The sequence below is a fragment of the Carya illinoinensis genome, chromosome 2 (genome assembly GCF_018687715.1).
Source record: "Carya illinoinensis cultivar Pawnee chromosome 2, C.illinoinensisPawnee_v1, whole genome shotgun sequence".
Lineage (NCBI taxonomy): Eukaryota > Viridiplantae > Streptophyta > Magnoliopsida > Fagales > Juglandaceae > Carya > Carya illinoinensis.
In genome coordinates, this window is record NC_056753.1 from 11,628,984 (window position 1) to 11,654,476 (window position 25,493).

At 39.3% G+C, this 25,493-nt stretch overlaps 1 protein-coding gene across 3 annotated transcripts; it reads left to right on the top strand.

The window, feature by feature from the left end:
- The first annotated feature begins 100 nt into the window (after positions 1-100).
- Positions 101-4,746, top strand: LOC122300120. Of its 3 annotated transcripts, none has more exons than XM_043110536.1 (3): positions 101-1,065; positions 4,166-4,266; positions 4,368-4,746. In XM_043110536.1, the coding sequence occupies exons 1-3, from the start codon at positions 241-243 to the stop codon at positions 4,498-4,500; spliced, it is 1,059 nt and encodes a 352-aa protein (XP_042966470.1). In that variant the 5' UTR covers positions 101-240; the 3' UTR covers positions 4,501-4,746. The 3 variants fall into 3 exon arrangements, with proteins under 3 accessions (XP_042966470.1, XP_042966471.1, XP_042966472.1); XM_043110537.1 differs by having other exon boundaries at positions 4,166-4,245; XM_043110538.1 differs by having other exon boundaries at positions 4,166-4,271; positions 4,368-4,511.
- Positions 4,747-25,493: the final 20,747 nt, after the last annotated feature.

The window sequence follows — 25,493 nt, forward strand, 5'->3', positions numbered from 1 at the left end:
TTAAATTTTAAATATGAATAAATCAATATTAATATACAGATTGGTACACGACTATGGTTGTATTTAACAAAAACTCTTTCATAAAATTCCAAAAAAAATAAAAATAAAAATAAAAAAACGGGCGTTACAGAGATACAGGTGCTCTCCTCCGATTCTCCGAATTAACAGTCGCTGCGGTTCGGAGAATTTTTCGATTCTGACCTACCACAAACACCTTTCCCGACGTTCTGGAGAACGAAAATGCTCTGCTCGGTTCCCTCTCCCGGAAAGTCCGGTACGAATTGGCTCGACCGGCTTCGGACCAACAAGGGCTTCTTGACCTCTTCCGACGAAGACAATCTTGACAACAACCTTGGCCTTGACCACTTCCTCCACGACGAAAACCCTAGCGAGTCAACCCGCTCCAACTCCGGCTGTACTCCGTCCGGCCACGAACGAGTAGCTAATCGGGCAGGGCACGAAGGCGGACATCAACGGCAAGAAAAACTGTGCAGTATCATGAGCAATGTCCTCTCCGAGCTATTCTTTATGGACGGCGATGCCCGCATCAAAAGCTCCAAACTTTCTGGGAACAAGCTTCCCAGGAAACAAGCAATCCCCAAATCTCTAACCACCTCAGCCATCAGTAATATGCATCTCCAACACCAAAAACAACAAGAAGTGAAGAGTCCCGCTTGTGCCTCGAAAGACGATAATGGCCCGCGAACGGCGTCGTTAAATTCCGATATCAATTCGAAGGAAACAAAAGAAGGGAATGTGGGAGAGGAGGAAGAGGAGAGGGTGGAGGAGGATAAGGGGGAGAGAGAGCTAGTTGGATATTCGAGAAGTGAGGTGACCGTGATCGATACGAGTTTCGGGGTGTGGAAGAGTGACAAGGTGGTGTATAGGAGAAAGAACATGTGGAAGGTAAGGGAGAAGAGAGGGAAAGTGAGGAGCTTTGGTAGGAAGAAGAGGAAATTAGGGAGTGGTGTTCGTGACGATGATAACAGTGATGATGAAAATGTTGGTGGGGTGATGAAGAAAACCAAGGTTTCGAGCTCGGAGTCTGTAGCGGCTTTGAATAAAGTAAGAAAATTGTTATCTGTCTTGTATGTTTGATTGAAAGTATGTAAATGTTCATACGATGTAATCTGTCATGGTATTGATGTGTGCAATCATTTGTAACGGCGTTCTGTTTTGGTGAATTGGGGGGATGTTCTGGTTTCTGTCGAAATATAACTTTGGGGTTTTTGTTATTGCATGTTGACATCTTTGTGTTTGCTGTTGGTTTTGATGTCTACTTGGATTACAATTGATACGATGATGAGTCTTAAGGTTTGGTAAAATATTATGGAGTTTGAAACTCCACGATCCAGAGTTGGTGTTGGCTTCGATAAGGGGTGAAGCACATTGTTTAGTTGTCTGTATTTTGCATTTGTTACATGAATGCGCTATGGAATTGGAGTTTCATATTTGGTTGTAATGCTTGCTTTTGGAGTTTTGATTTCAGTCTCATTGTGATTTGTCTCGCGTTCGGCTGTTAAAGGACTAAACTGGAGATGCCTTTTCTTTTAGCTCGTATTGGCATACTTCTTTAATTTGGTGCCTGTTTAGAGACAAAGACTTGAGCTGATATGATTGGGTGTTACATTTTTTTTGTTAGTATGATTGTGTGTTTCATTATTTACATTCCATGGGATAGTCAAAATTTCACGTAAGCATTTTAATTCCATTAGTGTGTTTGGACTTTGGAAATTATTTTGAATTATAAGTCATCTCCCTAGTCAGTCTTATAAAAAAAAGTCATCTCCCTAGTCTTAAATTAGTTGATAGTCTCTTATATATTTCACTTTGACGTTTATGTATTTTCTGGATGAACTGTCAGCTTATCTTTGATTGATCATTTTTTGTTCAACATTGACAAAGATAAGGGCTGAGAAGTGTTGACAAATGTGGTTTGGACTTTTCAAAAGTTCATCATGCAATACTTGTTTTATGTGTCCCTAATACTTGGGCTATTGCCTATTCTCATGATCAATAAAATCTTGTTTATAAAAAAAAAAATAAAAATAATGATCAATAATCAGAAGAAAATATGATTTTTTCTCTCTCCATGGTATCACTATCATGGTGAATAAGATATTGGCCTATTTTTAAACAATGAGCGGGAGCACTCAGCCGTGGGTAGCCCAAGTGGTAAGGATGAACTTGTGTGTGTGAGCCCTATGTCACTGGTTTGATTCCCCCCTGGATCAAACTACGATTTAGGTGGGAGGCTATGGCAGTGGGTTCCTGTGCTAGTCTCCCTGGGGGTTTAGGTTCCTTGGTTGAGTCCTAAGGGCTCTGCCTTGGGGTGGTTCCCCCTTCATAAAAAAAAAAAAAAAACGGGTGAGCGGGAGCATATTGCATAAGCATTGTTGAGAGTTTACGTGCATGGAGAACATTTTTGGTTATTGCCTACTTCTTAGGCATTGAAATGCGTTTCTTCGGCATTGAAATGATTGAAATATGTTTAATTTTGATTTTTTTAAGAGTTATAATATCATTTGCAAGTGTTGATAAAATATCAGCTGCAGTTTGCTTTGCACTTTTTCAAGTGATATGTAGCCAACCATATGATTACTGTTTGGATGTAATAAACAATTTCTTGTCAGGTAGACTTTTTTCATGAATGATTGTTAATTTTAAGAGGCTGCAATGGTATTTTGTTGAACTTTTGAAGAGCCTAGTTTCAAGTGGGTTTTCTTTAAGATAAACCTGATCCAGCAGTCTTTTTTTGTTCGATACCTTGTGTTGCTCCAAGTACAAGAGACCCCTCTAGCTTTTTTTTCTTTGGGTGATACATCTTCTTTATTGTGGTGGCACCTTAATTTTTTTCATTTTGACCTTGTTTTCTTCGTCCTTTTGTGATCATCATTTGTAAGTCATTTCATCATATTAAATTGTAAACAAGTTGAACTTAGAGGACGTGTCAATGACTAGATGTGTGGGCATGATAACTATTCTAGTGGTGGATTGGAGATTTTCATAGGCTTTTGTATGCCTATTAGGGTCATTATATTGGTATATTATTGTTGGATCCTCTATTCTGTGCTAGTGTGTAGTTGTGTTGGATGAATTGACTGATAGAAGTGGAATGATTGGCGAACTTTCAATTATTTTATCTACACTGGCTCACGGTGTGATGACATCCATTATTGTACCAAAACAAAGTTGGTCTATCATATCTAGTATGAGCTCTGTACTGATTCCTGTCTCCTCACTTTAATTGTTGCTGCACTGTTCTGGTTTTTGACACTCTTGAACTTTCTCAGTATGAAAATGCTTTGCATGACAGTGTGTGACTAATAACATAATCTTTTTCCAGTATTATAGTGTGAAATAATTGGACAAGTAACTTTCTTCTCATACTTTGCGTGACAGTATGTGACTAGTAGCCTCTCTCATTGTGTTATTTAAAGATGTAACTCAGCAGCCTCTCTCTCCCTCCCTCTGTGAGAGAGGGAGAGAGCTCTATCATATCTAGTATGAGCTCTGTACTGATTCCTGTCTCCTCACTTTAATTGTTGCTGCACTGTTCTGGTTTTTGACACTCTTGAACTTTCTCAGTATGAAAATGCTTTGCATGACAGTGTGTGACTAATAACATAATCTTTTTCCAGTATTATAGTGTGAAATAATTGGACAAGTAACTTTCTTCTCATACTTTGCGTGACAGTATGTCACTAGTAGCCTCTCTCATTGTGTTATTTAAAGATGTAACTCAGCAGCCTCTCTCTCCCTCCCTCTGTGAGAGAGGTCTGCCACACCCACACACATAGTTGACTATTCTGTTTGACATGCTTGTAAAATTAGATGTGGCAGAATTATCCATCTTTTTGTAGAATTCACTTTTCTTCTTTATAAGAAGAAATCATGCAAATATTTTTTTTTCTTGTTCAGTTGCATACTAGTATGTTTCATGCATCTTTAGTTGGTGCCTCTCTGGTAGAAAAGCTGGAAATGAGAGCATCATGTTTTACTGCTAGAGGGTTTGCTTCCATCACTATACCTCAGGGACAACGTGCTGGGAATCACTTATAAGTTTGGATCATCCTTCTTTATAAAATTTCTCAAAACTGAAGGTATCTTCTTTTTGACTATTTTTAGCATGCTATGAACCGTATCCTCCGGCTGCCTTTTGCAGGGACAGAACTCTCAGACAGACACAAGGGAAGAGGTTTGTAAAGACAGACCTGATGTTCTTACTCAAGTCCCTAAAAGGAGGCAAGTGCACTTGCTAGCTGCGTAAGGTTTCTTACGTTATTGATCCCAACTCCTATTGCCGTCTGTTCGTATATAAAAAATGTATCATTATTTTTGTTATCATCATCGTTATTATCTTGCAGGTTTCATTTTTCCAGATCACCCAGAAAATCAAGAAAGGGAGGCTCACCAGTTATCCTTATTAAAGGAGTTCCTACAAGCAAGAAACAAGATGAAAAGCCTCTTAGAAAGTGTCACAAAGATGGCGAAAGATAATCAGAGGCCTGATCGATATGCTATTTGAAAATTTTGAATTGGGCACAGCCGATCGTCTGATAATGTAATCAGTATTGAGTCCTATTTACTATTATTTCTTGTATGTGGAAGAAGTCAAGGAGTTCGAGTGTTCGAGGTTTACTCACACTTGGGCTTAGAACTCTTCTACAATTGGATTAATCAATCAAACGTGGCGTGAGAATTTATTGCTTCCCTCAATTGAAGATATCTGTTTATTTTGTGCCAGGTCTTTCTTGTGTACCTCATAATTTATCATTTGAGAGTAGATGATGCTTCTGCATGGGTTATTATGATTGATCACCGTTGCCCCCAGGCGTCAAACTGAATGGATGTGCTTTGATGAACTACTGTGAATGGTTTCTATGATATCCCAACTACCCTGGAATTTGATTCAGCAAGACCAATATTTTTGAGATGTAGTGATTGATACATTCGGGGGCTCTGGTTTGAAGACCTGGACTCTGTCGTCCAGACCGATATAAAAAATCAAACACCTCTACAAGCATCTCTGTTGGGGACCTAGGATTGCGTCGTCACCTCTTTGAGGCCATTTTTCAGTGCCTTGCACCCATTCCATGCTCCCATTTGTTTATTAATGACAGGGAGGGTTTAGAGCATCCCCATCCGGTTCTACATCTTCATCCCTATAATTTAACTCAAATACTCATTTCTTCAAATTATTCCCTAAAATTTGTTTATCTTCTAAAAACCTCGTACATCCCATTCCCCATCCCTATCTCTATTCTTTTAAATAATATTTCTCTATTCTTTTTTTATTACTTTTTTCTCTCTCTTCCATTTACAATCGTAACTACTAACTCTTTTGTCTTATTATCTTTTTTTTTTTCAAATATCACTTTCTACTAAATATTTATTGGAGATTTTGACAGCAAACCAAATGGGTTACTCAAGAAAATATGACACCAAACCGCAACATATTTTCACAGCAACCAAACGGGTTGCTCAGGAAAAAATCAAAGGAAACCTCCAGTCTATTTTCACAGCAACCAAACAGGTAACTCAGAAAAAAAGAAATGTAAACTGAACAGAAATTTTCACAGCAGCCAAATAGATAACTCAGGAAAATAGCCACAAGATAACCCTAAAAATTTTCACACCAACCAAACATCGGTTCCAAAGCATTAGATGTTTCATCATCAAGAAACACGCAAGAAATTAACAGGGGTGAGAAAATGAGAAAGATGTACTGATTTCCTAGCAGCCAAGCACATCATAAATAAATTTTCAAAAACCCTAAAACAGATCCTAAATGCCCTTCAAACAGTAATCAGATTCGCACATACCAAACATAAAAAAGAAAGAGGATTCGCACCGAGAGAGGGTCGGTCAGCAGGAGAGGCGATTATTGGAACACCAACCGTCGAGAGGGATGAATGCGGGACAAGGAAGAGGGAACAAGATTTGGGGATGTACAGTAGGTCTCCAAAGATGGGGAATTTTTGTTCACCCCGTAAACCTCAACCGCATTTAGGGAACTAGATGGAGTGACGGTTTTATGAAAAATCCTAAAAACCACCGCAAAATATAGGGAAAATAAAGAGATGTAGAACCGGTTGGAGATGCTCTTAGATGGCAATGCGTGAAGCTGAGTTACCCCAAACCACATCAGCTAGAGCCCAAGTAGTCAAGTTGCATGTTGGGAAAAATGTTATTTCTATGAGAATTGTGGAATGAAAGGCCGGCACCACAAGGAAAGAGTGGATGTACAGCTACTCACCTCGACCTCACGAGGAACTAGAAAATTGAGTGCAATCAGAAAGTCATTTTATTCCCTTATTTATTTATTTATAAATAATCTACTATGAGAAAAGCTACTTTGCCTTTGTTATTCCCACGCTGCACACTTTGTGCTTTTGTGTCCTTTTTTTTTTTTGAAAGGGTATACTCTTCTGTCATTTCATTATAAAAATGATAAAATACATGGAGGAGCTTCCTCCATTGTTACAATTAAATCTGGACAAGTAAGAGCATCTTTTGCTAGTAAGTGAGCTACAATGTTACCATTTCTCCTAACATGAGAAACTTCCCACTTTGCAAAATATGAAAGACATGACCTTGTTTCACACACGTACATGCTAGCACTACATCTCGCTTCTTTTCCTTCTTGTAGAGCTTTTGTGACTTGCAAAGAATCACCCTCAAGGATGACCTGATGCAAGCCAAGGTCTAGGCCAAATTTGGCTGCTTGTAAGGCACCATATGCTTCTGCTAGGAGAGGATCTGGATAAATTTGTTTTTGTAGTCGCAAAGTGGCAATAACCTGATTATCACTGTCTCTTACTACCACTCCTATTCCAATTACACCTCCTGCCTTATCCACTGCCCCATCCCAATTGATCTTAGACCAATTTGGTGAAGGGGTCTGCCACACTTCAATTGAGGGGCAGCTTGATGGCTTTTTGCTGTTAAGATCAACACCCTTCTCTGCCAACATATCTAACAAGGTTCGAGTTTCCTTAACAATAATGTGAGGCTCAGTAAACTCTTGTTTGAATATGTATGAGTTCCTTCTCCACTAGATTTTCCTTGCCACTACCACAAATTCCTGGACTTCTTCTTCACTCAACACCTTGGTTAAATGGTCAAAAAACAGTAGCATGGGCAGTTGCTTGGTAGATCTTTTCTGGATTCTTCTAGAGCATAAACTCCACACATCCATAGCTGCTGTACAGCTCCATAATGCATGGAGAATATCTTCACTTTCCCTACAGCAGATGGGACATAGGGGATCATTGACTACATTCATCTTGAAGAGTTTAGTTTGAGTGGGAAGGGCCTCATGGCATGCCCTCCACAGAAACATTTTATCCCCAGGGGTTACTCTCAGCTTCCAAATCTTACTCCACACTTCTTGATGTATGTTACTCGATGAGGCTTGGTCTAGGTTTGCTACCTGCCTAGTCTTTTCCATGTGATAAGCACTTTTTACAGAAAAAGACCCTTCCTTAGTACCACTCCATATAATTCTATCTCTGGTTTCCATGGAGCTAATTGGGGTTTGCAGTATCAATTTTGCCTCCCCCTCAGCAAAAGTGTCTTGAACTAGTTCAGTTTTCCACACCTTGGCTTCAGGATTGATCAATTCTGCAACTTTGGCCTATACATCCAGATTTTTCACTGGGCTGGTGACTTTGCTAGGATTGGGATAACCAAGCCATTTGTCTTCCCATATATAAATTTCAGCTCCTGTTCCCAGTCTCCAAACAGCACCATCTTCTATGACTTGTCTTGCTGCAAGAAGGCTTCTCCAAACAAAGGAAGGTTTGGACCCTAGTTTTACTTCCTGAAAGTTCAAATTAGGATGGTATTTGGCTTTTAAGACTTTAGCTACCAAGGAATTAGGGTCTTGAATTAGTCTCCAACATTGTTTAGAGAGCATGGCTTTGTTGAAGCACACAAGATCCCTAAAACCGAGGCCCCCTATTGCCTTTGCTTGTCCCATTTTCCTCCAGGATACCCAGTGAGTTTTGTGTTCCTTCTCTTGCTGACCCCACCAAAATTGCTGAATAACACTATTGATAGATTGCAGGAAGGAGGTGGGGAGTTTAAAAACACTCATAGTGTAGGTGGATAAGGCTTGGATCACTGCTTTGAGATAAATTTCCTTCCCTGCCTGAGATAGAGTTTTAGTTCTGTGGTTACTAAGTCTCAATCTGATTTTGTCTAGAATGTCTTGGAAGGATTTGGATTTGTTTCTTCCCACCACTGATGGTAATCCTAGATACCTTTCATAGGCTAACCCAGACCTTATCCCAGCAATTGACAGGATGTAATCTTGGGTCTGCCTTGCTGTGTTTTTGTTGAAAATGATGGAAGTTTTCTCCAGATTTAATCTTTGGCCAGATGCCATCTCATAAACTCTCAGAAGATTAATCATTCTACTCCATTCCATCACATTTGCCTTACAAAATAGTAGACTGTTATCTGCAAAAAAGAGGTGGGAGATTCTCAAATGATTCTTCCCAATTGGTACCCCATTAATCAATCTATCTTCTCCAGCCTTGTGAATCAGGTTGCTTAGTGCCTCTGCACACATGATGAAAAGATAAGGTGACAGTGGGTCACCTTGTCTAATGCCTCGAGAAGGTAGGAATTCTTGTTGAGGCTCACCATTCACTAATAGAGCATAGGAGATAGATTCTATGCATCTCATCACTAGGTCCACCCACTGACTGCAGAAGCCCATCTTTTGAAGCACAGCTCGAAGGAAGCCCCACTCAACTCTGTCATAAGCTTTCCTCATGTCTAACTTTAGTGCCATGTACCCTTCTTTTCCTGATAATTTACATTTCATAGTATGCAAAGCCTCAAAAGCAATAATAACATTATCAGTTATTAGTTTATTAGGTATAAAAGCAGATTGAGAAGGAGATATGACACTGGGTAAAACCTTCTTTAATCTGTTAGCTATGTATTTAGAAATGAGTTTATATAGTACATTACATAGAGATATGGGCCTGAATTCTGTGACTGTGAGGGGAACTTTCTTCTTAGGAATGAGGGCGATGAAGGTGCTGTTAATGTCCCTTATGTTGCCACCTGAATTAAGGACACTTAGAATAGTATCACACACCTGTGGTCCCACTACTGGCCAGTGCTTTTGGTAGAAGATTGCAGGGAATCCATCTGGTCCTGGGGAGCTTAATCCATTCATGCTGAAAAGAGCTTCTTCCACCTCTTGCACAGTGTAGGAGTTGGTCAGCATGGAGTTTTGTGCTGCAGTTACTCATGCCTCCATTGATGCTATGCATGCTTTTGGTTTACTGGGGTTAGAGGAGGTGAAAATATCTGTGAAGTATTCTTGGAATAGAGCACATATACCTTCTTTTGAACTTACTGCTTGGCCATTGCTGTCCATCAATTTCCTGACAACATTGGATTTTCTCCTATCTGAAGCACATTGGTGGAAGTATTTGGTGTTTCTATCCCCCTCTGCCAGCCACCTCTGCTTGGCTCTTTGTTTCCACTTAATGTTTTCTGCCTCAAGAAGCTTGTTTACTTCTTGTTGTGCTTGTTTTATCTCCTCTGTTAGCTGGCCTGTGTTCCTGTCTTGTAGTGTAGAAATGTAGTCCATTTGAGCACAGACTTCTCTTTTGGCAGTGTCAAAAGTCTTCTTGCTCCATTGAGTCAGTCTTGATTTACAGTTTTTGAGCCTCTCAATAGTGCCTTGCATTTTATTCATAGTTTTCCTTAGTGCCCTCCAAGCTTCCTCAACCAGTTTAGAACTTTCTTCCTTAAGTAACCAGCATGCCTCATATCTGAAAGGCTTTTGTTGCCTGTTTCTAGGTACTTGCAGCTGCTCCATGGTAACCGACAATGGATTATGATCCGAATTCAAAGTTGGGAGGGTATATACCTTGGAATCACTAAAGAGGTGTGCCCAGACAGCGTTGCTAAAGGCCCTATCAAGCCTTTCTTTGGTAAAGGCCTTCCCTTGCCTTCCATTAGACCATGTGAATTTGCTTCCAAGGTAACCCATATCACTCAAACCACAACTGTACACAGCAGTTCTAAATGCCTCCATTTGTTTGTAAGGTCTCAATGCTCCTCCCCACTTCTCACCATAGCACATTATTTCATTAAAGTCACCTACACACATCCATCCTGTAGCAGTTGTAGGTTTTAGTGCTTGAAGCAAGAGCCAACTTTCCTGCCTCTTCACTGTCATTGGGTTGCCATAGAATCCAGTCAATTGCCAAGGGATTCCCCCCTTCATGCCCTTCACCAAAAGTGAAATGTGGTTCTGTGTGTATGACACCACTTCTACTTCCACATCTTCTTTCCAAATGAAGGCTAGCCCTCCACTGGCTCCTCTCGAATTGACTACAAAACGAATTCCTTTTTTCATTTCTATTCAAAATTTCCCCTTCCCCCTTCCCCCTGCCCCTGCGTTCTCCCATCCCACCCCTCCCCCGCGTGCTTCCCACCTTTGATCCTTTCTAACTGAAGATCACATTCTCACCTCAGATTACCGTCTTTATTCTCGCACAGAACAGGAATGTCTCTTTTTGTGGGAAAGCTTGATGTAATTGTTGTGAAATTATTCTCTCTATTTTGCTCTAACAAAAGTACGTCTCAGTGTCTTAATTGGATCCTTTTGATAGTCCCTTGGAGCCTAGAACTTTTTAGATAGAGAGAAATAGGGTTAAGTTTTCTTGCTTTCTCTTGGGAATTTCTTTCACTTTGATACCTTGTGAGGTAGAGATATTTTTTAGAGGGATTTGATGGAGGAGACTTTGCTTGACGATATCATATATTGGCTAAAGGTTGGTTGGACGACGAAGCAGGTGTAGCTGACCGAGTTGGAAATTTGGCAGCCTTGCCTTTCGTCTAACAAAATCTTTCTCAGCCAGCCTAATCTTCTCGAGCTCAAAGCTCGAGTAATGATTTGCGGTACAAATCACAAATTAGTATTACATACGGTTTTTGTTGTTCTTTTTCTTTTCTTTTAAGTGCTTGATTTCTTTGCAACTCGAGTCAGTGAATCGTTGCTCATAGGTTATTCCTGAATTTGAACAAGTTTGAGAGTGGATTTTTGTTCTTTGTTTTTTTTTTTCCTTCCCATCAATTGTCATCCCTCATATCCCAAGCATTAAGATTTGAAAACCTTAGCTTCTGGAAGTAATGGGTGGCTTCGTTTGTGAGGCACATTAGGGAGTGAGCTATGTCTCAAAAAAAGTGGGAACACGCACTAATTATATTTGATTGGTGTACTAGGTAATTGAATAAGAACATTCAGTAGGGAGTTATTGAGGCATGGGCTAACATATTGCCATTTCTCCTAATATGAGAAACCTCCTATCTAGCAAATTGTTTCATCGAAACTCTTGCTTCAGACATAAACATCGATGCATTACTTCCACCTTCCTTGTCATCATGGAGAGTATTAATAACTTGCAAAGAGTCACCTTCTAAAATGACTTGTCTGAGGCCTAAATCCAAGCCAAATCTGATGGCTTGAAGTGTACCATATGACTTGGCAATCAAGGGATCTGGGAATAGAGGCTTGTTTTGTCTCGTGGTATCTATGACATGCCCCTCACAATCTCTCACTACCACTCCAACTCCTATCAGGCCTTTCTTCTTGTCCACTGAACCATCCCAATTGATCTTGTACCAGTGCAAGGGAGGGTGGTTCCAAATAGTAAGAGATGAGCAAACCTGTTGTGACTTGTTGGCTGAGTTGCTAACCTCTTCTTCTAGCAATGCAAGAGTGGCTCAAGCTTCTCTAATAATAGAGTTTGGATGACAAAACTCATTATTGAAGACAAAATAGTTCTTCCTCCACCAAATTCTCCTAGCCACTATTACAAATTCTTGGAGTAACAGATTGTCCATTGAGTGAAGAAGAGTATCAAATAGTTCCAATAGAGATGAATGGGGTAGGGAGCTCTTTTGTAGCTTTTAAGAGGCTTGACACCAAACATCCTTGGCTGAGACACAACTCCAAAGAGCATGGACCACACTTTCTTCTTCCCTACAATCGATAGGGCATAGTGGGTGATCAACTATTTTTTTCTTATGCAAGTTGGACTAGTTGTATCTGTAGTTTCCATTGTTTCTGCCATACCTCCTTGAATTTGTTGTTGCAAGAAGCTTGGCCCTTCTCTACTTGTTCTTATGCGCTTTCTATATGGAAGGCACTTTTTATTGAAAACTTACCGTCTTTAGTCCCCTGCCAAATCATTTTGTCCCTAGCATTCATTGAACTGATAGGGGTTGTAGTATCAGGTTGGCTTCCCTTTCCTAAAAAACCTCCTTCACAAGTGTAGACTTCCTTTGGTTTGACATGTGGTCAATTAACTCAAAAACTATGGCTCTACTGTCAAGTTGTACTACTTGACTTAGAACATTGCTAGGCACTGGGTGACCAAGCCATTTTTCCTACCAAATTTGAACCTATTTTCCATTATCAATCCTCCAGCAGGTTCCAGCTTTCACCACCTGTCGAGTAGCCATGAAACTTCTCCACATAATAGAGGGTTTTGATCCCAGTTTTGTTGACATGAAGGAGTTGTTTTGGAAGTATTTTGCTTTTAAGACTTTTACTGCAACTGAGTCAGGTTCTTGTATTAGTCTCCAACATTGCTTAGAAAGCATTGCAATGTTAAAGCACTCAAGGTCCCTAAAACCTATACCCCCAACAGATTTTGTCATTCCCATTATTTTCCATGAAACCCAATGGATTTTATGTTCCCTCACCTTTTGGCCCCACTAGAAGTTATTGATGATACTGTTAATAGAGTGCAACAAGTTTTTGGGAAGCTTGAATACACTCATGGTGTATGTAGGGAGAGCTTGGACTACTGCTTTTATAAAAATTTATTTCCCTGCTTGAGACAAACTTTTCACCTTGTACCCACTTTTCTTCCTCTAACTACATCAATGATCCCTTTAAAAGATTTGTTTCTGTCCCTTCCCACAACAAATGGCAACCCAAGATATTTTTCATAAGTCATGGAGGACCTTATTCTAGCAATTGACAGGATGTATTTTTGAGTCAACTTGGAAGTGTTCTTGTTGAAAATAATGGAAATCTTGTCAGTATGTAATCTCTGTCTTGAGGCATTTTCATAGACTTTTAGTAGGTTGAACAACCTCCCCCACTCAAAAGCATTAGCCTTGCAAAACAAGATGCTATTATCAGCAAAAAAGAGGTGAGATACTCGAAGTGGACCTCATACTACTGGAACACAATGAATAGCACCAGTTTTCTCAGCTTTCCCAATGAATTTATGAAGGGCTTTTGCACATAAGATGAAGAGATAAGGTGAGAGGGGGTCACCTTGTCTAATACCTCAGGTTGGATGAATGACCTCTTATGGAACTCCATTGACCAGAATGACAGAGGAAACAGTTTCAATACATCTTATAACAAGGTCCACTTATTGATGACAGAAACCCATTTTGTGCAAACTTTTCTTAGAAATTGCCACTCAATTTGATCATATGCCTTACTCATGTTGAGTTTCAAGGCCATGTAACCCTTCTTACCTGTCATCTTAGTCTTCATTGAATGTAAGGCTTCAAAGGCTACAATCACATTATCTGTTATTAGCCTGTTGGGAACAAAAGCTAACTGATATGGGGATATGATGGTGGGTAAAATTTCCTGGAGTCTATTGGCCACTACTTTAGAGATCAACTTGTATATCAATTGCAAAGGGATATAGGTTTGAACTTAGAGACTTTTGTGGGGTTCCTTTTCTTGGGAATTAGAGTAATGTTGGTGCTATTTATATAAGATAAACTACCTTTTGCATGAAGCACATAAAGCGCTGCTGCGCTTATTTGATCACCCATTAACATCTAATGTTTTTTATAGAAATTTGCAGGATACCTGTTAGGACTAGGGGAGCTAAGTCCATTCATTTGGAAGATGGCAACTTTCACCTCCTGCTGAGTGTATGGCATGAGAAGCATTTTATGTGACACCCCCAACTCCCACATACGGACACGTGGAAATCAAAGCGTCGGGATGATGACAACATGGGTCACCATCCTATTGCCAAGTGCCAAGTGTGTGTCTACATGCAACAAATGTACAATAAAAGCACACAACGGATAATAAAAGTCTTATAACTAAGTACTAGAATTTTTGTTTAATACAAACCCGTTTAAACCACACATAATAAAATATTACAAGTCTCAAATATTGTTTCAAAACCAAAATACAAAGCATAAAAACTAGTAGAGATATTTTTTTGTGACATAAACAACTCCAAATCAAAACTCTGACGGAGCCGCCTCCTCGGGCTCAGCCTCCTCCTCCTCCTCAACATTTGCATCAAAACCTACGGTACCAAAATAGTGCCGCAGGTAAGTAATAATCCAAACGCCACAAGATAAAAATATATTAAACTCAACAATATGCATGAAAGAATGCCAAATGCACATATCCCATAAATCCACATTTTTTCCACGCACGCCAAAATTCCATTTTGGCCCAAAACATATCAACTAAAACAATTCCTTGCCATTATCCCAGATGATGGCCCAAACTAAGAAAACCACAATTTTTCCAGAAAATGGATCACTCCTCATACAAAAGCTCCCCGTATCCAGTATCCAAAACCAATTCCAATTTAATGCATGCACCATGATCTTCCCTAAGGATCATCCGCACACTCTGGCTCCTGTGCCACACCGCAGGTAACGACTACGCATGTGATACAATTTATCCAACAAAACTCAACATCAACAATAACCAAACAACTCCGTCCTCAAATTCATTCAACCCTCGACTCCTTAGACTCAGTCCGGAATAACCAACCAGTCAATGAATTTATTGTAAAAGTAATAATATATTTAAATCTAAAATAGAGTTTGAAAAATACTTACAGTGCTATATAATAATTTTTTAAGGATCAACGAGCTGAAAAGAGCAAAAAGAAAGGAACGTAACAGTGTAAAAACACTGTGGCCGTGGGTTGTAAAATACCCACTTTTGAATGGGAAAAACCCAAGATTTGGGATTGATAGGGAATGACCTAGAGTTATTTATGAAGCTAATGGAAGTGAGAGTTGGCCGTGGGTGGCGGAGAAAATGGCAGTGGAAGTGAAAAACGGCCAAAACGAAGGTGGGCTCATGGGGGCTGCTCCGACAACAGATCGGAGCTGAAAATAAGTGGTTTAGGATGGAAAGAGGTAGGTGATGATGTGGTGAAGAGGTGGTGGCCGGAGGTGGAACGACGGCGATGAAATGGCCCAAAAACCGTGCGGAAAGGTGAGGCTCACGGCGGCTAACGACGGCACGGGAGGGGCTGAAATTTGATGAGGAGGTACATCGGTCGGAGGGGAAGATTTCTGGGTGGGTGGTGCAGGTCATGGCAGCAGCAGGCGGCAGTTCTGGGTGGTGGAAGAAAACGAACGGAGAGGGAGGGGAGAGAGAGTGGCGCGCGCACAGGAAGAAAAAGAGAAAGAGAAAGAAAAAGAAAAGAGAAAAAGAAAAAAGAGAAAAAGAAAAGATGGGAAAAGAAATGAGGTCCAATCCTTACCTCTGGAGTCTAGAAATTGATCAGACGAAAATAACTTTAAAAGTTATAAAACGAATAAAATAATTTAAACACCACATCAAGCTAAAATATAATAAATAAGTAGTAAAAACTAACAACTAAATTTTAAATCAAAAAACAAACTAAAATAAATTACACAGTAATTTAAACTCAAAACGATAATTAAAATTAAGAAAACTCTACAAAACAAATATCACAACTAAATAAATGAAATTAATATACGACAATTTAAAATAAAAGAACTAATATTTTAATTAAATTAAAATACTTTTTCAGTGAAAATATACGTAAAAATGGGGTATCACATTTTATTCCAGTCTTCAATAACACAAGCCTCCATTAGTTCAAGACAATCTGCAATGTTCAAAGGGTTAGAGAAGAGAATATATTTTGGAAGTACTCTTAGAACAGATTTGAGATTCCTGCTTTTGACGTAACTTCTTGACCATTTTCATCAACTAGTCTCTTGATCCAGTTTATTTTCTTTCTCTTAGTGGCACATTGATGAAAAAATTTTGTATTTCTATCCCCTTCCCTCAACCACTTTTGTTTGGCACTTTTTTTTTTTTTTTTTTCCCATTTGACGTGTTCTTCTTCAAGCAATTTCTCTATCTTCTTTTGCACCTGTTTAATGGTCTTTATGAGTTGACCTCCATTTTCCTTTTGTAGCACAAATAATTGATCCCAGAGTCTCTTAAATTCTTTCTTTTGGTTCCCAACGTGCTATTTGTTGCACTGCACCAAGTCCATTCTGCATTTGTTTAGGCCCCCAATAATATAGTGTAGCTTATTTTCAACCACTCTAGGTTTGCTCCAAGCCTCCTTTACTACCTTATAGCACTCTTCCCTCAGGGCCCAAATGACCTCAGATCTAAATGGTTTAGCATTTCTGCTTGAGTCAACTTGAAACTACTCCATGGTTATAATAATTGGGCAGTGATAAGAACTTAAAGATGGGAGGTTATAAACTTTCGAGTATGGGAAGGTCTTAGTCCACTTAATATTGCAAAATGCTCTATCAATCCTCTATTTAAAATGAACCCAAAATTGTTTGCCTTCTATAGAGATAAACATACCCCTTAATAGAGGTTTAATAATATCTAGTTCCATTCTAATTCTTAATAACTTTTCCGATCACTTCACTGATAGACTTGTTGTCCTCAAGGATCTGTAAGCAAATCAGCCATCTATCAAAAGACCAAGGTCCCTCAGTAGACACTCTCTCCTTATCCTTCTTCTGATTAAACTCAATCTCTTTAGAGCCAACCTCAGAAAACTGGACCGAGCTATCACATTTCCACACCTTAGTCATAGTGATCTTCAAAGCTTCTTCGTTGACAGACTTCTCAGCCACTATCATTGCCAGTAAACAAAACTTTACATGGTATAGTTCATAGCAACAACTGGTAGAAATAGCCTTTCTCTTTCTTTGTTGGTAAGAGAAAGACCTTCCCACTGTTTAGCTAGTTCTTCCTCCATAGCCTCCCCTTCAAACCAGTTGCACTAGCTCAAGAGACACACTCTATGCTAGAGAGAAACCTCACCCTGAGAGGAGAGGACCGTTGTCAAATGCCATTGGAGGTTTCTAAAAGTTGTAGGTGAATAAACAAAGTTTTTCATCAAAGTGTTGAGGCTAGTTAAAAAAAGTAGCTGGACATATAATGTGCAAGCTTGGTGTCAAAATTCATACCATTTTCAAGAAAGGAAATTTTGTGAATGAAAATTTCATACCATTTTCAAGTGTTATGGTTTTGCTCTTCTTAGAATTGGCTGTAAAAGAGCCAAATTAGTTGGCTATTTTATATGCGGCAGTTATGGGTAGGTGCAGTGGTTTAATGTACATACTACATAGTTGAAGATTTCGATCGAACTTTTATATAATATTTCTGTTTGGAAAATCAATTTGGGAAGGATAAGAGAGGTTTCTAAAAGTTGTAGGTGAATAAACAAAGTTTTTCATAAAAGTGCCGAGGGTAGTTAAAAAAAGTATCTGCCTATATAATGTGCAAGCTTGATGTCAAAATTCATACCATTTTCAAGAAAGGAAATTTTGTGAATGAAACTTTCATACCATTTTCAAGTGTTATGGTTTTGCTCTTCTTAGAATTGGCTGTAAAAGAGCCAAATTAGTTGGCTATTTTATATGCGACAGTTATGGGTAGGTGCAGTGGTTTAATGTACATACTACATAGTCGAAGATTTTGATTGAACTTTTATATAATATTTCTATTTGGAAAGTCAATTTGGGAATGATAAGAGATTAAAGAGAAGTGAATGCGCATTATTTTTCTTGAAAGGAAATGTTTGTCATGATGTAATGTCCCCTATACTTGGGATTTTGCCTGGTCATTTGATCAATAAAATCTTGTTTATCGATATAAAAAAATAAAATAAAAGAACTTGTTTGTCACTACGTAGACCTTATTATTTCCTGACGTGGCTATTGGAGAGTGTGGTTTTCACTTTGGTTGATATGATGTTATCTTCCTTCGATGAAATCTGTATTTGAATTTTTCCCTCATCCCCCCCACCCCATGGGCATTGAAGAGTGCTTATATTGACACGACACGATCATGGTGAAGCCAGTTCTTATATTTGTGTGAACGCCAACTCTATCATTGGTTCATGTAACACATGAGCCAACATAAGTTGAAGTTTGGTGGGTCAAGTCTATTCTTAGTGTAAGGGCTTATGACCAACACATCAATTTGGTAGTCTTGGTTTTAATTTTTGATAAGATAGTCTTGCTTTTATTATGTGGCAATGACGGATACAAATAAAATGTAGCATGGCTTTTGCAATTTATATCACAGATTAATGCCGAGGGACTAGTACCATAGCAGTACTTGAAATGTAATCATCAATATGCAATTATTTGTTTTCACTCTCATTTACTTTGGTTCTCATTTATGTGTTTATGGTATCGAGTCAATCATCGTCATGTGCAGTTTATGTGTTTTCAATGGAATCACCAATTTGTTGGTGTGATTTGAAAGCTTAAGATATTGAGTCAATCTTCACACACAAGAGGGTGAACTTCGAAAGTGGATCGTAAAGAATAGATGTGCACGTATATTATTGTGTTTGTGCTGGGTGTATTCTATTGTAATAACTTTTGGTTGGTTCGGACTATAGATGTATGGTGTTATTGTTAATTGTAAATTAATGGTTCACACCGTAATTGTAATGTTATATTCTCTATGAATCTTATTATGGATGTGAATGGTAATGGATGCTAAATTTTTTTTGTTTATAAGAATGGTAACTGTTTTAAGTGATTGATTGGGTTTTTAAGTGTCACAGGGGGTATAGGTAGTTTGCGCCTGTAATTATCAGTTTATGTTATTTCTTATGAATTGTGAAGTATTGGCTAGGATTGGAGTTGACATTACATTATACTCAGCATTATGATGTAATTTATATTCAAACAGTCAAACTCTTGTGAAAGTATCAATATTTGTTAAGCCCATAACATCAGAAATTGAAGTTGAAGTTCAAATCCTTTTGGCTGGATAGTTGATCAGAGTTAGGGATGTGTAAAAAATCGGTGAACTGGTGAATTGGATCCATCGGGTTTGGTTAGGTACCAGTTTTATTTTTCTTAAAACCGGTCAAAATCAATTCAGTTCTGGTGTTTCTTTTTCTAAAATCAGACCGGTTTCATATATATATATATTTTAAATTTTTTATATTGTATATAATTTTTAAATATAATATATAATTATCTATAAAATAGTTTTGTATTATATGATAAATTATTAATTAATATAATATTAAATTTTAAAATCTTATATCACTATAGTTTATTGTATTAATAGTTTTACTAATACTATATCACTATATATTATAATATAGTATAATATATTACTATATTATATATTATAATATATTACTATAGTCTATAATATAATTATAATATATATTATAATATAAATTATAATTGTATTATAGACTATAGTAATATATTATAATATATAGTATAGTATATTAAAACAAAAAATTTGGACCAAATCAGACCAGAACTGGTAAAACTAGAATAATAGGTTTAGAAGGGTAACTGGTGCGGAATCGGTTCTTGAAAATGCAAAACCGGTTTATATCGGTTCGATCCCAAATTTTATCCAAAATTGGACCCATTACACCCCTAATCAGAGCGGCATATATTAGTGAGGATAAAGATCACATTCCATTTGAGTACTTTCAAACAAGCAGATGATCTTCCCCTGCACGTAATTTCAAATAAGCAGATGATCTTCACCTGTAGCACTCTTTACATGTGTCCCTCAAGAGTGGTGAGGATTGGTGCCTTTCCCTTGCATGTTTAACATCTTTCTTTCTTTTATGTTTTTTTGCTTCCCCTATTATCCCTTTTTGGCTTTTCTTCTAACATCTTCATTTCCCTTGTCTCCACCTTGTCTCATCTTCCTCCCTCTTTCTTTGTCTTTTAGTGATGAGACCTCTCTCCTTAGGCTGGGCTCTTCTAGGCTTGGTTTATTTTACCAATTCCAGTTGCCCACGATTCTTAAGGGCCATTTGTTTCAAAAAAGACCTTGAGAATCTTTAAATATAAAATATGCAGTCGAAATGATCCACCGTGGTTTGTAGAGAAATAAATCACGAGAGTGGGTTCTTGGTTATCCGTTTCACTTGCGTTAAGTGATAAAGATTTCAGGGTGTAGAGTTAGGCGGGAGTGTAGATCTTGGATGTGGTGGAGATGAACTCGACCACATAAATGGTGAGCGCGGAGCTTGGTGTAATGGATTGTATACTTGACACTTAAAATGCCAGGGTGGAGCTTGAACATGGTGGGAGATGAACTCAACCTTGTAAATGATGAGCATAGAGCTAGGACATGGCGGGAGATGAACTGGACTGCGTAAAATGCACATGAGGGTGGTTGGGCAATCAAGTGACTTGCTTGCCTATTCGAACTCCTAGAAGGCTTGGCTGTCCCTGATCTTTCTCATTTGTTAACTTGTTTAGAAAATGGTGGTAAACTGGGCAGCCGAAAGACTAGACTTGCCCCTTTGGCGTGATGGAGATCGAGCAGTTCATAAGGCTGGACTCACCTGTCGTTGTCGAAAAGCGTATATTCACCCGACATTTTTTTTTTCGATGGTGTTGGTGAGATTTTTCCCCTACCATGCGAGCCGCTATTAGCATTTCCATTTTATTGTCAGCGTTGGAGTTTGTGTGTGGTAACCAACTCAAAGTGGTCAGGGAGCTCGTCGACCCCTTAGGTCCACCTTAGGTGGTTGCCAATCCCATTAACTCATTCTCAAAGGTAACCCATGTGAGGCAATTGTGGAGCCTTGAGTCATGTTAACTTCAAGGTTCATTCCCGAAGGAAACCCACTAGCAGCAGTTATGGCATGAGTGCGCATGCCTGGTGTTTGCTGCTAGAGATTTTGTCCCTTGGTTCTTCTCGTTACCCTCGTAGATTGAGGTAAGGGATGAGGCAAGCCCGTGGAGACACAATATTTGGCTTCCGTGATCTTCTCGTCGCCCTCATAGACTGAGGGAGGGGATGAGGTGAGCCCATGGAGACAATGTGCTCGGCTCCCCTAGTCTTCTTGTTGCCCTTGTAGACTAAGGGAAGGGATTTGGCAAGCCTGTGGAGACACGGTGCTCAGCTACCCTAGTCTTCTTGTCACTGGAAGTCTGGGAATTGGTGCGAACAATTGGTACTCTTGACCGGACTATAGAAGTCAAACCGATTAGTGTAGACAATTTTCAATCACAAGTGTGAGGTTTGGGCACTTGAATTTTCCCATAGGAGCGCGGGGACGGTGTAAGGGGTCTTGCTATTACCCAGCAACCATATTTCGACAGTGATGAAGATCTGGGCTACCCAGCTACACGTTAATTATGAGAAATCAATTCTCTAACTTGGATGTCCAAGTGTTTCTCGAGTGGGGCTAGGTGACCAGTATTCTGTGCTACATGAATTACTTTTGGTAGTTAAAATTAAATTCACATAAATTTGGAGAAAGACAAATTGGTGCCTTTTAGCTATTGCGAGTATATTTTGTTCGATTGAAATTGTCTGCTACTGGTTGCCTTCTCTTCCTGTCCTTCTTCCTTTTCCATTCAAGCTTTTCTATATATATTTATATTTTATTTTGTTATTATTTTGTTGTTTTTATTTTTTATTTTTGGAAACTCATGGCTTTGGAAGTGGTTGTCGAAGTGAGAGGTGGTTGCTGCTGAGTTACCGAGAGTGCATAGCCACTTGTTAGCCTATGAGCAGTGATTGGGATGTGCACTAGCCGTGCAGTCTAGGGTTGAGGAGATGACTAGGATGTGCACTGGCCGAGTAGTCCAGGGCTGAAGAGATGCATGGCCAAGGAGTCACTAGACTACTTGGGCAAGGAAGAGCATACCATAGGCAAGGAGTTTGGCCAATGAGTTAGTCTGAGAGGTCAATGACCGAGGAAGCTAGGGCAAGGAGTGGCATGGCTGTGAAGTCTAGATAATGAGTTGTCACTGGCAAGGACACTTGCTGGGTTGTCACTGGCCTAGGAGAATAGATGTCATCACTAGCCGAGGAGAATGGCTATTCGAGTTGTTGGGTGACAAGATGTCATCTGTGGTGGTCGGGGACCCCCCTTAGATGGTAGAGGATGCCAGCGGTCCAAGTGGTAACCGCTGGTGAACACAGGTGGGATCGAGAGGCTCATGTCAGTTTGCCATGAGCTTGCTGCATGGATGGGGTACATGGATGAAGGCCACTGTTGCCTGCCGTGAGTTAGGGTCTGTCGTTGGCACTCAGGTTGGGATAGATTGCGCCAGCAGTCCACATGGTGGTCTCTAGCATCTTTGTTTTGTCGAGGTGGGACTAGCTGAGGGGATCTCGATCATGCGCAGTCCCATGCATTCTCCTAAGAGTATGCCACGTACCTCGTTGTGTGGCCGTGGGCCACCTGGGTGGTCGGCGACCACTTGTGCCTCTACATAGCACACTAGTGAGCCAAAGAGTGGCCATTGGGGTTCTCTTTGGCACCATGGCTAATGGGCGAGGAGAGCCTAGGGTGGATGGTAACGTGTAGCCCCCACCATGCATGGAATGGTCCATGCCATGCAATGTACGTGCAACCCATGCACTTGTTTGTTCCTAAGTGTGCACTCTAAGTGTACTGCTTCCTTGTTTCCATACTCCCGTCTTTTGCACAGTACCCTTAAAGGGTATTGAGCAATTTCAATTCAAGCGGTGAGTAACTTGGGGTTCCGACCTGGGTGAGAAAATGTTTACTCGCCCAATTTTTGCAGCAGTGGTGCCCATAAAAATAAAGGGTCAAAAGATTGAGAATACTTATCTGGGAGACTTTCATGTACCCTTCCGAAACTTATTTAGCGCATTGGAAATTCGTCCTTCTTCTACCTCTAGTATAAAATGTAAATTGATCCCATAGATGATGCCAACTGTTAATTTCAAAAATCAAACAATAGGTCGGAAAGGGAGAAAGAGTCATTCCCAGCTTGTTATGACAATCTGGGCCTCATTCGGTGTAGTCAGGAGCCCTTGGCATGGTCTGATGCGACTGTGCATATGTCCATGATAGTGAATAGAAATTAAATACTGAGAATATAGAAGAGAGTGAGACACACTGATTTACGTAGTTTGGCATAAAGCCTACATCTATAGGGTTTTTGGAGAGGCAATATCCACTCTAATAAGTATATTTATAGTCCCTCATCGCTTCTCATTTCTCACTGTACATTGGAGATCTTGAATATATTTGCTAAAGAAGATGTTCTTGCTGAAACTCCATTTTCCCAAAGGTTGAAAAAGTTGAAGAAGAAGTTGAATTCCCCTTAGAGCAGTCTGGCCATTTCCTTTTAGCCGTTGTCTCTTTTTGTGTGCCGTTTGGGAATAGTGATGATTGACCTTATTTCCCTTGCGTTTGACATCTTAATTTCCTTTCTGATTTTTACCTTCCCCTCTTATTCCTTCTTGGCTTTTCTTCTGACGTTCTCCTTTCCCTTATCCCTTTCTTGTCTCCTCTTCCTCCTTCATTTGTCTCCTAGTGATGGGATCTCCTCCCTTGGACTGGTGACTCACTCAAAAATGAGTAGCACTAAAACTATCCCAAGTGCAGGAGGATGTCGTGTAATAATTAGGAATAAATTCCTAGATCGTCTCCTCAGGGAAAGTTTACTTAAAAATCAACTCGTTGAAAAATGTGAAAAATTTCACAAAGAGAAAATAAAATGATGGTATGTGTAAAGGATGAGAGAGGACACTAGTCATGGACTATATTCATATTTTTAGATTTTGATTGTCGGATTGGAATGTAAAGAACTAATAGATTAAACTCAGAAATTAATAAAACTAAATTAGGAAGTAATAGACAAAACTTGCACTGAAAATTGAAAAGCCCCAAAATCAATGTTCTAAGGTTCATCATTGTATTCAAAACACAAATTCTCAAATTAAACCACCGTATTTGTAATCACTACTAAAATGAAAGCTTAACGAAACGATAAAAATAAATAACATGAATTAAATGAATAACAAATAAATTACTCAAACGTCTAAATCAAAATTCTCCAAAATAATTCAGAAACTCAAAACTGAAATGAAATAGCAAGTAGGGAATTGAAAAGATCAAGCCAATTGAATGGAGATGAAGATTCGAAGCGGTGGAGGAGGCTGAGCTGTAGTGGCAATTGGACCCCTCACGGAGTTCTTCAATCTGCTGTAGTGTGAGTGAATGATCCAGTGGAAATTGTGTAGCTGCGTGAATAATCGATTGTATGAATCCTCCTCTCCGAATCTGAATGAAAATCAATGGAAAATACTGAATTCTAAGTGTTTCTCTACTCAAAACCGAGTTTTCCCAGGCCAAGAGTCGGCCATAAGATGTAAAAATTCATTTATATACTCTGACGGCAGAATAAACACTGATATGTAAAATACGATATTCGCTCAAGCGGAGTGTCGAGCGAACATCGAGCGTTCGACTCTGCTAAGTTCGCTCGAGCGGCCTGTCGAGCGAACATCGAGCGTTCGACTCTGCCTAAGTTCGCTCGAGTGGCCTGTCGAGCGAACATCGAGCGTTCAACTCTGCCTGAATTCGCTCGAGCAGCCAAATGCCTCCGCTCGAGCGATCTCTTTTCCCGCAACTCGCTCGAGCCCACTGTCGAGCGGAAGTCAAGCGTTTGAATCTGCCTGACTTCGCTCGAGCGGCGGCTTCTGGCCTTTTGGTTCCAAAAGTATTAAAAATGCAATAATTCAGCTCAATCACACCCCCCAACTAGCATTTTGCTAATCCTTGTGCAAAATAGTGAAAATTAATTGAGATGAATATTGTATAAAGATCGAAATTCAAACAAAAACAATCAAACATAATTCTGAATTCTCACAAAAGTGACACGTTACTACTCAACCCCCAAGGGTTATACCCACCAAGACTATCTCAATAATCTTTCACATAGAATTAAGGCAAATGTCTCAGAACTCAAATGTGTGTGTGGAGCTAGACCGGTTGTGTGTTCCTCATTACTAGCCATGATTTGCCATATGATTTTTCAACTTTAAGATTAATCATTGCTGATTCTAACTACCTCAAAGCCCAAGGGTCTAGCAGTTTCACGCCAGCTCTGTTTTTAAAGGTTGGACACTCAACCTCCAAAGTCTTGGGTAAATGTTTCTAGCCCTTTTTACTTAGGAAAGTTCACTAAGTTGCCTTTATTCATTTTCTCTCTTTTTTTTTTCTTTTCTTTTTGTTTTTTTTTATTTTCTTCTTTTCTTTTCATTCTAATCTTTTCAAATCCTTTTCCTTTTTTTTTTTTGGCATGGCTCGGTAGTCTTGCAGTGTACTTCTCCAGTGTTAAATCAATGAATGGTAAATAAGAAACACTACAATCGTAAGCATGTGCAAAATGTCCTTCAAAATTTGCCTTTCGTTCTACAAAATATGATGCATCAAAAA